This window comes from Salvelinus namaycush, chromosome 36 (genome assembly GCF_016432855.1).
Source record: "Salvelinus namaycush isolate Seneca chromosome 36, SaNama_1.0, whole genome shotgun sequence".
Taxonomy (NCBI): domain Eukaryota; kingdom Metazoa; phylum Chordata; class Actinopteri; order Salmoniformes; family Salmonidae; genus Salvelinus; species Salvelinus namaycush.
Genome location: NC_052342.1, coordinates 15183948 through 15201470, shown reverse-complemented (window position 1 = coordinate 15201470; position 17523 = coordinate 15183948). Strand labels below are relative to the sequence as shown.

The 17523-nt window shown below is 44.5% G+C and overlaps 1 protein-coding gene across 1 annotated transcript; it reads left to right on the top strand.

The window, feature by feature from the left end:
* Positions 1-9664: 9664 nt before the first annotated feature.
* On the top strand, positions 9665-15045 carry LOC120030251. The gene is made up of 7 exons (XM_038975599.1): positions 9665-10670; positions 12876-12950; positions 13090-13458; positions 13621-13971; positions 14245-14376; positions 14557-14591; positions 14905-15045. Exons 1-7 carry the CDS (start codon positions 9665-9667, stop codon positions 15043-15045), a joined length of 2109 nt encoding a protein of 702 aa, XP_038831527.1.
* The last annotated feature ends 2478 nt before the right edge of the window (positions 15046-17523 follow it).

The following is a 17523-nucleotide window of genomic DNA, read 5'->3' as shown; positions in this document are numbered from 1 at the left end:
GAGCAGGATGGAGCGACAGGGCCCTCATTGAACACTACCGATGCAGCCTGCGCGAGGACGTCCGATGGGAGTTGGCCTGCAGGGATGCCACCATCATTTTTGACCAACTGGTGGATCTGTCCATCCAGTTGGATAACCTGCTGGTCACCCGCGGACGTCCAGAGGGGACGTTGGACGTTGACGTCTGTTGGTTCCATCTTCCAGCACCCCCGCTCCGGTGCCCATGGAGCTGGGAGGGGCTGCGCGTAGGGAGGCTGGAGGAGGTACCTTCACGTGCACCATCTGTGGCAGCAGAGGGCACACTGCCTGTCGGTGCCGGGTTGGTCCCTCTGGGAGTCGAGGCAGCAGGCAGGGCACTCTTGCCTCACCCCAGGTGAGTCTGCACCACTCTCATCCAGAGTCCTCTGTTGTCCACCTGTTTGTACCTTTTTGTTTTCCTGAATTTTCCCCGCATTCCCAGCATAAGGTGCTCGTCGATTCAGTCGCAGCTGGGAATTTTATCGACAGAGTGTTCACCCTTAGTTTAGGGATCCCCATTATTCCTGTGGTTAGACCTTTCCCGGTACACACTCTGGATAGTCGACCATTAGGGTCCGGGCTAATCAGGGAAGCCACCATCTCCCTGGCAATGGAGACAAAAGGGGGGTCACGAGGAGAGAATCAGTCTCTTCCTCATTGACTCTCCTGCGTTTCCTGTGGTACAAGGCCTTCCCTGGTTGGCTCGTCATAACCCCACGATTTCCTGGCAACAGAGGGCTCTCACGGGGTGGTCGCGAGAGTGCTCGGGGAAGTGTGTAGGGATTTCCGTTGGTGCTACCACCAGGTCTCCACCGTCCGCATCCCCCCAGAATATGCCGATTTGGCTCTCGCCTTCTGTAAAAAGACGCTGCACTTCCCAGAAGTCACGTGTATCCCCTGTCGCAAGCGGAGACGGCGGCTATGGAGACATATGTCTCCGAATCCCTGCGTCAGGGGTACATTCGGTCCTCCACTTCACCCGCCTCCTCAAGTTTCTTTTTTGTGAAGAAGAAGGATGGAGGTCTGCGCCCGTGCATTGACTATCGAGGTCTCAATCAAATCACGTGAGGTACAGTTACCCGCTACCTCTGATCGCCACGGCGATTGAGTCAATGCACGGGGCGCGCTTCTTCACTAAACTGGATCTCAGGAGTGCGTTCAACCTGGTGCGTTTCCGGGAGGGAGATGAGTGGAAGACGGCGTTTAGTACCACCTCAGGGCATTATGAGTACCTCGTCATGCCGTACGGGTTGATGAATGCTCCATCAGTCTTCCAATCCTTTGTAGACAAGATTTTCAGGGACCTGCACGGGCAGGGTGTAGTGGTGTATATCGATGACATTCTGATATATTCCGCTACACGCGCCAGCATGTGTCCTTGGTGCGCAAGGTACTTGGACGACTGTTGGACCATGAACTGTACATCAAGGCTGAGAAATGCCTGTTCTTCCAGCAGGCCGTCTCCTACCTAGGATATCGCAATTCCACATCAGGGGTGGAGATGGAGAGTGACCGCATTGCAGCCGTGCATAATTGGCCGACTCCCACCACGTTAACTTCTTATGGCTGAAGGGGCAGTATTGAGTAGCTTGGATGAAAGGTGCCCATATCAAACGGCCTGCTCCTCAGTCATAGTTGCTAATATTTGCATATTATTAGTAGTATTGGATGGAAAACACTCTAAAGTTTCTAAAACTGTTTGAATTATGTCTGTGAGATTAACAGAACTCATATTGGCAGGCAAAATCCTGAGAAAAAAATCCAACCAGGAAGTGGGAAATCTGAGGTTTGTAGGTTTTCAACTCATCGCCTATCGAATACACAGTGGGATATGGGTCATGTTGCACTTCCTACGGCTTCCACTAGATGTCATGCACAAAGTAGATGTCCTAACCGACTTGCCAAAACTACAGTTAGTTAACAAGAAATTTGTGGAGTGGTTGAAAAACCAGTTTTAATGACTCCAACCTAAGTGTATGTAAACTTCTGACTTCAACTGTATTTCACCCCATGCATCAACTGCTGGTTGAGGAGCATGCTCTCGCTGCACGCTCGTGCCCCTCTGTACGCTCAAGAAAGGAATTAACGAGAGAGAGGAGGATATGGAAACACATGGTGGTTTTCTGTATAGATAAGTTCATGTTTCACACAATTAATTATGAAAATATAAAAAATTACTAATTACTAAAGACATCTTAAATCAATGTTGTTTGATGTTTTTCTGCCATGCGTAATATCTATTGTATAACAGCACAATTATCCTTTTTCCTTTTTCCAACTCTAATATGTTTATGGGTGTTTTGAATGAATCTTCAACTTAGAAAGCGCTGTCCATTTCGTTGTCTTATGCTTTGAAACAACATCCACAACAACCATGTTTTACACTGTTTCTTCAAATTGATCATCACATTGAGGTGAGTTTTAAAAGCATTTTACTGTTTTGATAATAAGTGTTTGATGTGATTTTCGATTGATGTCAGAGTTGTAAGAGGGACAATAAAGCCCTGAGTACCAGGCCATTAGGACCTGAGTACCAGGCCATTATGACTCGTGACTGCCGGTGTAGCAGTAATATGGTCACCACAACAGCGTCCCGCGGGTCCAGAGTAGTAGTAGGGCTACAGATCTCAGCTCCTGCTCCCACTCCTACTGGAGGGATCTGGGTCGGTGTTTCTCAGGAACATCATCTCACTGACATCCCTGCAGCAGAGGACTACTCTCAAAAGCTCAGAAGATCAGGGAACTCTCCCATGCCACCCCCGCCCCCTTCAGTTCAACCCCGGCTGTAGACGGCTCACCAAGATGAATTACGTTCCCCAGACTGGATTGGGTTACATGCCTCCCGTCGAACAATACATGGCGGTCTTAACCCGGAGCACATAACCCCCAAGCAACGCTGCCTTTGGAAGGCGTGTGACAAAACTGACCAGCTGGTGTGCCACACTTACAATGCTGCAGATCGTGTAGCCTGAATGGGAAATGCCTTAGCCATTCTCTTGGCTGCCCTATGGAAGACAATGAGCTCAGAGGACCAGGAGTCCAGTTTTGGAATCAGTTCATCAACCTAACAGTCCTACCAAGCCAGATCTTCCACCCCGAATTTCAGGAAGTTCTTGACAAGACAGAACACTCATGTGTTACTAGAGAGACCGTTCAGCACAGTTCCCTGCAGCCACAACAGACCCAATGATAATGGAGACCGAGAGAATAATGGCTCACATCCAGCACCTGGCCATAAAAGTGAACATGGATAAGAGCAATCTGAAACCCAGACAGCAGGCTGCTTTCGTGGGTCTATCTCTCAATTCCCCAACCATGACAGCGTTCCTCACCCCAAGATCCTGAACCTCCTTGACCGTTTCTGCCTCGGCGAACATCTTGATGCTCCACTGTTTCAAAGCCTTTTAGGGATGATAGCAGCAGCAACTACCATGGTTCCCCCAGGCCTCCTCAGAGCGCGACCCATCCAGAGATGATTCAATGCATTCCACCTTCACCCCAAAACAGACAAAAGGGTGAAGCTCAAAGTGACGAACACGTGCCTTCTGACCCTCCGTCCCTGGAGAGAAAGGATTCTCTTAACTCAGGGGGTTCCTCTGGGGAATCTCCCTTTCAGGAGGACTGTAGTGATGACAGACTCCTTCCTGACAGGCTGGGGGGCTATCACGGAAGGCAAGTAGGTGAGAAGGGTGTTGGAGCCCCCTTGGAGCTCCGAACACATCAATGTGTTAGAGCTCAAAGCTGTTCACCTTAAGCTCATAGCCCTTCTCCCTCACATTCTGGACAGACATGTGCTTGTGAGAACAGACAACACCTCCATGGTGTATCACATAAATCACCAAAGGGGCACGAGGTCACTGCGTTGCCTTCAGGTGGGCTCTACCCCGCTTGGTTTCCCTCAGGACCATCCATGCGTTACAAACCATGATACACACCTCCTCTCCAGGTCCTCTTCCCGGGGTGTGGCGCCTCCACCAGATTTGGTCTAGATTTGGGAATTCCCAGGTGGACCTGTTTGCCACACAAGAGACAACCCACTGCCAGATGTGGTTTTCTCTGAGGGGTCTAGGGGGCACTCTTGGCTGGATGCTCTGTCCCAAGAGTGGCCGGAAGGGTTGATGTACGCTTTCCCCCCATTGCCTCTGATCTCACCGGGTCAAGCACGGACACCACAGGGTCCTACTATTAGCATCAAGATGGCCAGGCAGACCTTGGTTCTCGGAGCTCCTTCAGCTGGTGTGGGGATCCCCCTGACCCCCTTCCAACCAGGTCAGACCTCCTGTCGCAGGTGGACCGTCTGACTTGGCATCCCAACCCAGCTTCCCTTCTGCTGTGGGTATGGCAAATAACGAGTCCATCTCTCAGGAGCTAGACGCAGCTATTCATGACTCTCTAAGAAATGTGAGAGCCCCATCCACCCGCTCTCTTTATGTTCTCAGATGGAGCCTATTCTCCTCTCAGTGTGACGCTAGACAGACCCAGTTACCTGCCCTGTCCTTCTTCTCCGATTTCCTCCAGTCCCATCGGGACATGGACAAGACAGTCACCACTATTAAAGTGTACATGGCCTTCATTTCAGCTTCTCATGACCTGGTGGATGGCCACAAGCTGTGCAGTCACCCCCTTGTGTCGTAGTTTCTGAAGGGTGTCCGCCGGCTACACCTGGGCCGCGTTCTGCGTCCCCCTGCTTGGGAGATTCTCCTGGTCCTGCGGGCCCTAGCTAGGCCTCCATATGAGCCAGTAGCTCAGTCTGACAAAATCTCTCTCATTAAAAACTGCCTTTCTCCTGGCACTCTGCTCTGCTAAGTGTGTGAGCAAGCTACATGCCCTCTCTGTAAATGTGGACTGTTTGAGATGGAAGGCTGAGAACATGTGCTCTCCGCCGCACATTAACCTGGTGGTGGAGACATGAGCATTCCGTTCTCTGCTTCCACTATCTGGCATAGATAAGAACGTGATTTCCCTGTGCCAGGTCATAGCGCTACAAGCATACGTGTCCAAGACGCAATCTCTGAGATTAACCCAACAACTGTTTGTGTGCTACAATGGCAAAAAGCTTGGCCTGCCGCTCTCTAAACAGAGGCTTTCCCATTGGCTGGTGGATACCATCTCCCAGGCCTACACAAGTCAGGGTCAACTAGCGCCAGGAGGCGCGGTGGCCCATTCCACCAGGAGCATGGCCACATCTTGGGCAGCCGTGAAAGGCTTTTCCTTGACTGGCATTGGTGCGGCTGCCACCTGGCCCTCGCCATGCACATTTGCTATGTATTACAGAGTAAACTTGGCAACCCCCACTCCACTAACCTCTACCATACTGCCCACCTAGGTGTTAGGGATGTAGAATCCTCCATTCCTCGCGACCTTGTTGACAAAGGCATCCAAGGTAAGGTCACTTATCAGTGATGGTCTGAGTGAGATCAAAACAAATTGTAAGTTATGTACATAACTATGGATCTCTGAGACCAAAGGATGACTGGCACTGTCCTTTGTCAATAGGAATCTGTTACCAGCATTAAAGCCAAAGAGGAAGAGGCGGACTTGACCTCTCCTTTTATAGCAAGAGGTAAGTCCCGCCTCTAGGTCATAGGGCATTACTTTTTGTATATACAAGTATGGTCTCGATGACTGACTGACGCAAGGCATCACTTACAGTAAAGACCGTAACACTTATCAGTGACAGTCATCCTTCTGTCTCATAGATCTGTAGTTATGTACGTACCTTGTGTTTTTTTCTCCCTCGCATGCCACTAACACCCCCTCACACACAGCAACATAGTTACAGGTACTCTGTGGTCAGTGATGAATACACAATGACTAGATGAGTATGTCTCTTTGCTACGGTCTGCTGGCCTTTTCCACACACACAACCCTCTACTCTCTCTCCCTCTATCTATTGCTCTCTCTCTTTTTCTCTCTCTCATTTCCATTTAATTTAAGGGCTTTATTGGCATGGGAAACATATGTTAACTTTGCCAAAGCAAATTAAGTAGATAATAAACAAAAGTGAAATAAAAAACAAAAATGAACAGTAAACATTACACTTACCGAAGTTCCAAACGAATAAATACATTTCAAATGTCATATTATGTCTATATACAGTGTTGTAACGATGTGCAATAGTTAAAATACAAAAGGGAAAATAAATAAACATAAATATGGGTTGTATTTACAATGGTGTTTGTTCTTCACTGGTTGCCCTTTTCTTGTGGCAACAGGTCACAAATCTTGTTGCTGTGATGGCACACTGTGGTTTTTCACCCAGTATATGTGGGAGTTCATCAAAATTGGGTTTGTTTTTTAATTCTTTGTGGATCTGTGTAATCTGAGGGAAATATGTGTCTCTGATATTGTTGTGTATTGATATTCTCCCTTTAGGGCACCTGTAACCCACCCTTGCTTACGTACGTTGAAATGCTTGGAATGTTCTTCCTGTGAAACGCATTAAGCAATGCCCACGTTAATTTCTACTCCCGTCTCATGTCCTGTCCTTATATTAGTTGTATAAATAATACAATGTGCTATACAACAAAACTGGCAACGAGGAAGAAACGTTCTCATGTTTGTGTTCATCATCTTCGGCAGAAAGTCTGAGTTAAATTCGTTCTTGTTTTTTCGCTGTAGAAAGACATAAACAAAACGTGGAGCTAGCCAGTTGAGTGATGCTAGCAACGAGAGCCTCGAGGGATAGAAAGAGTTTCGCTTCGGGAGAAAGTGAAGTCATCGTGAGTTAAAAGAAAGAAAAAAAAGGGTCTGGGTGTAAGAGAAAGTGTGAGAAAGAAAAATAAACCGAAAATGTCTGCATTGATTGATAATATAGGAACATTTGATGAATCTGTGGAACAATGGAGTTCTTACACAGAACGTTTTGAGTACTTTGTGTTGGCAAATTAAATTAAAGCAGAAGTCGTTGTGCCAACATTTTTGACTATTATGGGAGGAAAAACATTCAATCTACTGCGCAGCCTAGTAACGCCTGAAAAACCTGGTGATAAATCATATGATGAAATTGTGGCATCCTTAAAAGGACATTATTCTCCCAAACCACTGATAATCGCAGCGAGATTCCGGTTTCATAAGAGAAATCAAGAGGAGGGGGAATCAATCTCACAGTTTGTGGCTGTATTGAAACAGTTATCTGAACATTGTGAATTTGGGCGATCAATGAGTGACACTATACGTGATAGGTTAGTGTGTGGCATGCGCAGCCAGGCAATTCAGAAACGTCTTTTGACTGAGGGTAACTTAACATTGCAGAGAGCAATAGAAGTGAGTACGTCAATGGAAATGGTAAATAAAGACGCACAACAGCTAAGTGCATCGACCAAAGTGCATAAGGTGTCTACGTGGTTAAAAAACAAGGCAGGAGGTGGCAAGCCATGCTATCGCTGTGGGAAACCAGGTCACCAAGCAGAGGAGTGTTGTTGCAAAGACTTAGACTGCAGAAGTTGCGAAGAAAAGGGTCACATCGAACATTCATGTAAAAACAAAAATACACAATCAAACAAAAGTACTGAACAAAGGAAAAGCGACTTCAGGAAGTACAAAAAGGAAGTGCATAAAATGGAGCACACAGAGGATGAACAAAGTGATACCCTGTTTGAAGGGGAAGAATCTTTGCATGTTTTGTCCATTTCAGACAATGGACACAGATACTGGGTGACACCGCTACTGGATGGAAACGCAGTACGGATGCAAGTGGACACTGGAGCAGCCATATCTTTGCTGTCTGAGGCTGTATACACGGAGAAACTACATCACCTCACACTACAGCCCACAAAGATGACGCTGAAAACATACACCGGTGAGATTGTTCCAGTGAGCGGAAGCGTGATTGTTACAGTGGAGCTCAACAAACAGAAGGTAAAGCTACCACTCTACATTGTAAAAGGCAACCATCCAGCATTGCTAGGACACACATGGCTGGAAAAGATCAAACTAAACTGGCAGGAAATTCACATGGTTGCAAAAGAGGACACAAACCTACAAGGGATATTGAGGAAACACGCAGATGTGTTCAAAGGAGAACTTGGCAGTATGAAGGACATAACAGTTAAACTGACCGTGAAACCAGACAGCAAGCCAAAATGCTTCAAAGCTAGACCTGTCCCATACGCCATAAAACCAAAAGTTGAAATTGAGCTAAACAGACTAGTCGAGAGTGAAGTATTGGATCCAGTGAATGTTAGAGAATGGGCTACACCCGTTGTTCCAGTCATAAAAAAAGATGGATCACTCAGACTCTGTGGTGATTTCAAAGTAACCATTAACCCAGTCTTGACTGCTGAAAAATATCCACTACTCCTCATTGATGACCTCTTTTCTGATTTAGCTGGAGGACAAAAATTCAGTAAGATAGACTTATGTCAGGCCTATCTACAGATGCATGTGGACCAAGAGTCACAAGAACTGTTGACCATAGTGACTCACAAAGGACTGTACAGGTACTGGAGGCTTCCTTTTGGAATCACCTCAGCTCCGGCCTTGTTTCAGAGAGCTATGGACCAGATACTGAGCGGGCTCACTGGGGTCCAATGTTACCTCGATGATCTACTCATTACCGGGAAAGACGAGCAGGAGCACCTGAGAAACCTGAACGCTACACTACAGAGATTGGAGTACGGTCTGAGGGTCGGAAGGACAAATGCGAGTTTTTCCGGCCCTCTGTTGAGTACCTGGGCCACGTCATCGACAGTTCGGGGCTCCACAAGGCGCCATCGAAGGTGAAGGCCGTTGCGGAAGCTCCATCCCCACAGAACGTGAGTCAGCTGAGATCATTCTTAGGACTACTGATATACTACGCAAAGTTTGTGCCAAACCTAGCTAAATTGTTGAAGCCACTGCATGAACTTTTGAACAAAACCAAACAGTGGAAGTGGACAGACAGATGTGAGGAGGCCTTCAAGAAAGTGAAAACAGCCTTAGCTCAGTCAGAGGCCCTAACCCACTTCAACCCCAACTTGCCATTACAGTTGGCATGTGATGCATCGCCTTATGTTGTTGGTGCGGTTGTCTCACACATCATGCCATCAGGTGAAGAAAGGCCAATTGCTTTCGCATCACGGACCTTAAGTAAATCCGAGAGCAATTATGCACAGATAGAGCGTAAAGCACTCGCCATTGTGTTTAAGAAATGTCATCAGTTTCTGTTTGGCCGACGATTCACACTGCTGACGGACCATAGACCCCTCACCTCCATCTTTGGTCCCCACACCGGCATTCCGTCGCTTGCAGCCAGCCGCATGCAGCGATGGGCGTTACTGTTATCTGCTCACCAGTACAATATCAAGTACAGAAGGTCTGAGCAGCACTGCAATGCAGACGGCCTCTCAAGGCTTCCCTTACCTGTCTCACACACTGAGCACTCCCAGGCTGAAATCTTCTACTTCAAGGAAGTGACGAACGCCCCAGTTACATCTGTCCAAGTGAAAAAGTTCACCCACACTGATCCAGTGATGTCTGAGGTTGTGGACATTGTCACTTGTGGAAAAGAAGGAGAGATGTCGGACAGCCTACAACCTTACCTAGTGAGGAGAAATGAGCTCACAGTTCAGTTTTGATGCTTGCTATGAAGTTTCGAGTCATCATACCGCCACTGAGAAGGCAGGTGCTTGAAGAACTCCATTCAGGGCACTGTGTAATGGTGCGAATGAAGGAGATTGCACGCAGCTACTGTTGGTGGCCAGGTCTGGACGCAGCTATCGAAGACAAGGTCAAGTCATGTTCTGCATGTCAAAAGATGAGGAACATGCCTCAGCTAGCGCCACTACCCCCATGGGACTTCCCAGAGGAGCCTTGGCAGCGAGTCCACATAGACTATGCAGGCCCACTGGAGGATCGTATGTTCTTAGTCGTAGTTGACGCACACAGCAAATGGCCTGAGGTCACAGCGATGAAGAGCACCTCAGCGGAGAGAACCATCGAAGAGCTACGGTCAATCTTCAGTCGCTTCGGCTTGCCAACGCAACTCGTTAGTGATAATGGCCCCCAACTGGTGTCTGAAGAGTTCCGGTCATTCATGGAAGCAAATGGAATTCAGCACATCAAGTCAGCGCCGTATCACCCTGCAACGAACGGCCTCGCTGAAAGGTTTGTCCAAACGATGAAGCAAGCTTTAAAATCATCACAAGGGAACGGCTCCCTCAATAGGCATCTAAACACCTTCCTGTCAACCTACAGAAACACTCCCCACGCTACAACCAAAGTGGCACCCGCGTCAGCCATGATGAAAAGACAGCTTCGCACGCGACTCGACCTCCTGAGACCTCCAAAGACGAAACAGGTTGTGAAGACACAACAGAGAGCACAGGTGGAGAGACGGAGCAGAGCAAAAGACAGAAGCTTCATAGCTGGAGAGAGAGTTCTTGCTCGGAACTACTGCAAAGGTCCAAAGTGGATACCAGCCACAGTGGTTGCACAAACAGGGCCTGTGTCCTACACAGTTCACACACTGGAAAACATAATCTGGAGGAGACAGGTGGATCAACTGTTGCCAGGAACCAACCTCAGAGATGACTCATGTCAAGTGACAAACCAAGATCAGCTACTGGAGACCTACCATGACTACGAGCTATCACCTGAACATCCACTGCAGCAACCTACAAATGTGGAAAGTGCTCCAGACTCACCTGAACCAGCCAGAGTGCCTACTCAGGGTACTGTTGCACCCCAGTCTGGGAATACACCATCACCACTCAGACTCAGAGATAATGTGACTGTAGATTCACCTGTACGTCGTCATTACCCTGCAAGAGAAAGACGACCCCCTGACAGGTTGACTATTTAGTATAGACTAACCTCCAACATTGGGGCAGAATACACTCCAGGGTTAAGACTGGGGACTGAGGCAGTCTACACTATCCCTAGTTTAGAAAAGGTTATTCTGAAAAGTTCATTTATTTACATTAAGAGAACTTATATTAAAAATAAAACAATAGGCAAAACAGTGAATATTTACTTTTTCCTTATGAGTCATCAAAGGTAAAGGGGGAGGAATATGTTGTGTATTGATATTCTAGTTTTGTCCCTTTAGGGCACCTGTAACCCCCCCTTGCTTACCTACGTTGAAATGCTTGGAATGTCCTTCCTGTGAAACGCATTAAACAATGCCCACGTTAATTTCTACTTTCTACTCATGTCCTGTCCTTATATTAGTTGTATAAATAATACAGTGTGCTATACAACAGATATGGTCATTCAGGTTAGGAAGTGCAGCTCAGTTTCACCTCATTCTGTGGGCAGTGTGCACATAGCCTGTCTTCACTTGAGAGTCAGGTCTGCCTACGGCTCCTTTCTGGATTTTGATAATAATCGGGTATCGGCCTAATTCTGCTCTGCATGCATTATTTGGTGTTTTACGTTGTACACATAGGATATTTTTTGCAGAATTCTGCATGAAGAGTCTCAATTTGGTGTTTGTCCCATTTTGTGAATTCTTGGTAGGTGAACGGACCCCTGACCTCACAACCATAAAGGGCAATGGGGTCTATAACTGATTCAAGTATTTTTAGCCAGATCCTAATCGGTATGTCGAATTTTATGTTCCTTTTGATGGCATAGAAGGCCCTTCTTGCCTTGTCTCTCAGCTCATTCACAGCTTTGTGGAAGTTACCTGTGGTGCTGATGTTAAGGCCGAAGTACAGTATGTATAGTTTTTTGTGTGCTCTAGGTCAATGGTGTCTAGATGGAATTTGTATTTGTGGTCCTGGCAATTGGACTTTTTTTGGAACACCATTATTTTTGTCTTACTGAGATTCACTGTCAGGGCCCAGGTCTTACAGAATCTGTGCAGAAGATTTAGGTGCTGCTGTAGGCCCTCCTTGGTTGGTGACAGAAGCAACAGATCATCAGCAAACAGTAGACATTTGACTTCAAATTCTGTTAATGTGAGAACGGGTGTTGCAGACTGTTCTAGTGTACTCGCCAATTTATTTATATGTATGTTGAAGAGGGTGGGGCTTATGCTGAATCTCTCTCTCTCTCTCTCTCTCTCTCTCTCTCTCTCTCTCTCTCTCTCTCTCTCTCTCTCTCTCTCTCTCTCTCTCTCTCTCTCTCTCTCTCTCTCTCTCTCTCTCTCTCTCTCTCTCTCTCTCTCTCTCTCTCTCTCTCTCTCTCTCTCTCACACTCTCTCTCTCTCTTTCACTGTTTCTCTCTCTCTCACTGTTTCTCTCTTTCTGTGGTTTTCAGCCGGATGTCTCAGAACTCTTAGTTCTCCCATACTGTAGGCTATAAAACTTGCACTTCAAGTTGACCATTTTAGCAACAGTTAACCAACTCTGTTGATGAGGCAGCTTATGTATGTATATATATTGGACTGAAATATGTGAAAGATGTCCTTTGACCTAGAGATCAGAAGTTCTTAGTCAAACACAACCCACAGTGTTAACTGTAACATATCATTATCATCTAGGCCTAGAATAATCTGTGTCATTAATAACAATATAATGAGAGGAATTTATATCCATCCATCCAATTGAGTGTAAATCCTGAATGAGAGATCACTAAAAGAAGACTACTGTATTGTGTTTGCTTTTTTTTTCCATAGATGTTTTTGGTGAGGTGAAGTGGCTCTATGGTGATAGAAGCCCTAGAGGATGAGAGTGTCATACCATCAAAGTCCCTCACACTATGTGTCTCTTAGACAACAGTAGCTGCAGTAATAAAGAATATTGGATGCCAAACGTCAATGATTATATACCTATAAGTCCAGCTAGGAGACTCTGAACTGTAAAATACACAGTTAAAGACCATAGTCATGAATGAATGAGTCGTCAACAAATATGATGCGGTCCAGTTCGACCAATCACCTGTAACTCCATTGTTGAAGCGTTGTCTACATGGGTGGACTCTTTCCACTCAAGACCCAAGTTGTGAAGAGCTGACAACTTTAAAGATGATCACACTGTGTCTGATATTTCCACTTCTCGTAGAGATGGGTAAGTCAATCTTTATTTATTCACTGCTTATGTGATGATTTGGAGACATAAGGTTTCCAATTACTATTTTATAGACACTTTGAGAATCCAAAGTTGTATTTCAGATATGTAACAGCTAATATATTTGTCTGTTCTCTAGTTCATTGGGTAGCTGGGATTGAATCTTTATCCATACGTCAGGAGAGTGGTCTCATGTCAGCCAAAATTGGAGACACAATGATTTTGCGTTGCTTCTATGAAGGCGACATGGCCATGCATTTCTCCTGGTACAAGCAACCCTTGGGAGAAATACTTCAGCTCTTCTCAACCGTTCATTATAACTATGACAGGAATGCAACATTCTACTATGAGTTTAAGGATAACTCTCGCTTCTCAGTGGAAAATGGCCCAAAAAAGAATCACCTAAGGATCTCAGACATGCAACTCTCTGATTCCGGCACTTACTACTGTGGAAATGCTTATACCAATAGGGTGGAGTTTGGAAAAGGAGTTATTCTCATTGTAGAAGGTACATATAAAGTTTTTGTTTTAAATCTGAATTTACAGATATACGGTGTAAAAATGTGCTATTATGTTAATCCGATGAGATCTTAATTTAACAAATGATAAATTAGAATACTCGCTACCGTGATAATCTAGAAATTAATGGGTTAGTTTACCTTTTTGTCAGGTTCAGGTTCCAGAAACATGCCTATACTCCAGCAATCTGTGTCTGAGTCAGTCCAGCCAGGAGACTCTGTGACTCTGAACTGTACAATACACACTGAGACCTGTGCAGGAGAACACAGTGTCTATTGGTTCAGACGTGGCTCAGGAGAATCCCATCCAGGAATAATTTACACCCATGGAGACAGGAGTGATCAGTGTGAGAAGAGCCCTGATGCTGGGTCTCCTACACAGAGCTGTGTCTACAACCTCCCCAAGAGGAACCTCAGCCTCTCTGATGCTGGGATTTACTACTGTGCTGTGGCCTTATGTGGGGAGATACTGTTTGGGAATGGGACCAAGCTGGACATTCAAGGTAATTCCAATTTCCTCTGCTATACATTGCCACAAATACATGTTAATGTATGCCACATAGCTCAAAATGATTGCTTTTTGTTTCAACCAATTCATGCTCCTATAACACGGTAATCTTCGTTTTAGTAGGACCTTTATTTTGGCACAATGTATTTTGTTTTTAAAAATTGTCTCTACAATGGAGACTTTTATTTTGAAATTGATTGTTTACTAGTATCATAATTTATCTAATCATTCATGAATACAATATGAATCTACTGATACCCTTTCACAGTTCCAGAGCATGATTCTCCATTTGATCTAAGTCCTACTGTTCTTGCCTTGGTCGTGTCCAACATCGTTCTAGGGATAGTGACCCTTCTGCTTGCCTGGGCGCTTTACACGAATCTGAACAGACATCACAGAGGTAGTTCTTTTACTTTACATCATGTCTAATGTTTCATGTATATGTGTAAAATGTAACGTCTGTAAACGTCAATGTAATATCTAACTTATAAGCATTGTCAATTAACTACATGAGGTTAAACAGAAAAATGTATTGTTTAAAAAAATAATAAATGGCCTTCCTCTGTTTCAATCTCTGAAGGGAGGAAAGATGGTCCAACATCCCAGGGGAATCAGGTAAATTCATAAACGTTCATGAATATATTCTCCGTTTTTACACAACAGTGTCTCTTTACATCTGTCATTTAGGTTTCCTTACAACTAGTATTCAGCTTGGAAGTAATAGATCACTGTACTAGATGTAACTTACTTTTCTTTGTGATGGTTGTTACTTTTTTCCATGGAACGTCTCTCTGTCACTGTTCCACTGACTGTAAGGTCATTTAGTGGGTGTACAGTGTGTTTGACAGGTCTTTTGTAGAGGAGAAAATAAAATGTCATGTAGCATCTAGCATCATAATGCATTTTGCCATGGCTTCACCTCTCACAGAATCAAGACAGTGACGTGTTGAACTACGCTGCTGTGAGTTTCACTCCCAAGAAGAACTCTTCCTCCTCCAGAAGAACAAGAGGGAAGACCAGCAGAGAGGATGCAGTGTACTCTGAGGTCAGGTACCTTCAGCAGGAGTGAGAAACACAGTATCACCACTGTCACAAAGACTCCAAGCAGAACCAGTTAACTCCTTGTAATAAAATGACTGTTAGTAACTGAAATGTATGTAATTTTTACTTGTGCTTTAAATTAATATACATTCTCTGATAGAGGATCCCTTGTTTGTTGTATGATTATGTTTTTTTATCACAATAAACAATAATATTTTAACCCTCCATACATCTCTGTTTTCTCTGTAAAGTACATATATGTTACCACAGGATTAAAAGGAATAGCAGTTTAGCTGAATGTGTGTCAGGCTCCATCAGTCAGAAACCCATCATACCATAAGCTTGCACAATATAAAGATCGTTCTGACTCTACATACCTCATATACAGTTGAAGTCGGAAGTTTACATACACTTAGGTTGGAGTCATTAAAACTCATTTTTCAATCAACCCCCCAAAAAATTGTTAACAAACTATAGTTTTGGCAAGTCGGTTAGGACATCTACTTTGTGCATGACACAAGTAATTTTTACAACAATTGTTTACTGACAGATTATTTCACTTATAAGTCACTGTATCACAATACCAGTGGGTCAGAAGTTTACATACACTAAGTTGATTGTGACTTTAATAAACAGCTTGGAAAATTCCAGAAAATTGTCATGGCTTTAGAAGCTTCTGATAGGCTAATTTACATAATTTGAGTCAATTGGAGGTGTACCTGTGGATGTATTTCAAGGCCTACCTTCAAACTCAGTGCCTCTTTGCCTGACATCATGGGAAAATCAAAAGAAATCAGCCAAGACCTCAGAAAAAAATTGTAGACCAAAAGTCTGGTTCATCCATGGGAGCAATTTCCAAATGCCTGAAGGTACCACGTTCATCTGTACAAACAATAGTACGCAAGTATAAATAACATGGGACCACGCAGCCGTCATACCGCTCAGGAAGGAGACGCGTTCTGTCTCCTAGAGATGAACGTACTTTGGTGTGAAAAGTGCAAATGAATCCCAGAACAACAGCAAAGGACCTTCTGAAGATGCTGGAGGAATCAGGTGCAAAAGTATCTATATCCACAGTAAAACGAGTCCTATATCGACATCACCTGAAAGGCCGCTCAGCAAGGAAGAAGCCACTGCTCCAAACCCGCCATAAAAAAGCCAGACTACGGTTTGCAACTGCACATGGGGACAAAGATCATACTTTTTGGAGAAATGTCCTCTGGTCTGATGAAACAAAAATAGAACTGTATGGCCATAATGACCATCGTTATGTTTAGAGGAAAAAGGGGGATGCATGCAAGCCGAAGAACACCATCGGGGGGGGGGGGGGGGGGGCAGCATCATGTTGTGGGGGTGCTTTACCGCAGGAGAGACTGGTTCACTTCACAAAATAAATGGCATCATGAGGTAGGAAAATTATATGGATATCTATATGAAGCAACATCTCAAGACATCAGTCAGGAAGTTAAAGCTTGGTCACAAATGGGTCTTCCAAATGGACAGTGACCCCAAGCATACTTCCAAAGTTGTGTCAAAATGGCTTAAGGACAACAAAGTCAAGGAATTGGAGTGGCCATCACAAAGCCCTGACCTCAATCCCATAGAAAATGTGTGGGCAGAACTGAAAACGCGTTTGCGAGCAAGGAGACCTACAAACCTGACTCAGTTACACCAGCTCTGTCAGGAGGAATACGCCAAAATTCACACAACTTATTGTGGGAAACTTGTGGAAGGCTACCAGAAATGTTTGACCTAAGTTAAACAATTTAACGGCAATGTTACCAAATACTAATTGAGTGCATGTAAACTTCTGACCCACTGGGAATGTGATGAAAGAAATTAAAGCTGAAATAAATCATTCTCTCTACTATTATTCTGACATTTCAACATTCTTAAAATAAAGTGGTGATCTTAACTGACCTAAGACAGGGGATTTCTACTAGGATTACATGTCAGGAATTGTGAAAAACTGAGTTTAAATGTATTTGGCTAAGGTGTATGTAAACCTCCGACTTCAACTGTATACAGTACCAGTCAAACGTTTGGACAGCCCTTCTCATTCAAGGCGTTTTCTTTATTTTTTACTATTTTCTACATCGTAGAATAATAGTGAAGACATCAAAACTATGAAATAACACTTAAGGAATCATGTAGTAATCAAAAAATATAAATATATTTGAGATTCTTCAAAGTAGCCACCCTTTGAATATTCTGGTATAATACATTATATTTTGGAAATGGTGCATATCTCATGATTCAATGTCAGTGTAGAAATGGGAAGAGATTTGAAGACAGAAAAAAACATTGAGTAGAACATTATGTTTTCAATTTCAATTTCAGATAATTTTTCCTCTCAGAATGTCTAAATGTTGTTTCTCCTTAGCCAATTAATGTACTCAAGGGAAAGGAACTAAGCCTGACATTGAAGGTAAGACATTTGAAGAGCTGAGCTCTATTACAGGCTGCATGAAATGTAAAAAATATTGTAAACATTATCTTCTCATCA

Bases quoted from the DNA above. Each gene is read 5' to 3' on its own strand.
- LOC120030251 (XM_038975599.1), top strand. From the start codon at position 9,665: ATGAAGGAGATTGCACGCAGCTACTGTTGGTGGCCAGGTCTGGACGCA. The intron at 14,377-14,556 runs GTAGTTCTTTTA...CAATCTCTGAAG, and splicing joins TCTGAACAGACATCACAGAG to GGAGGAAAGATGGTCCAACA. The intron at 14,592-14,904 runs GTAAATTCATAA...CACCTCTCACAG, and splicing joins CAACATCCCAGGGGAATCAG to AATCAAGACAGTGACGTGTT.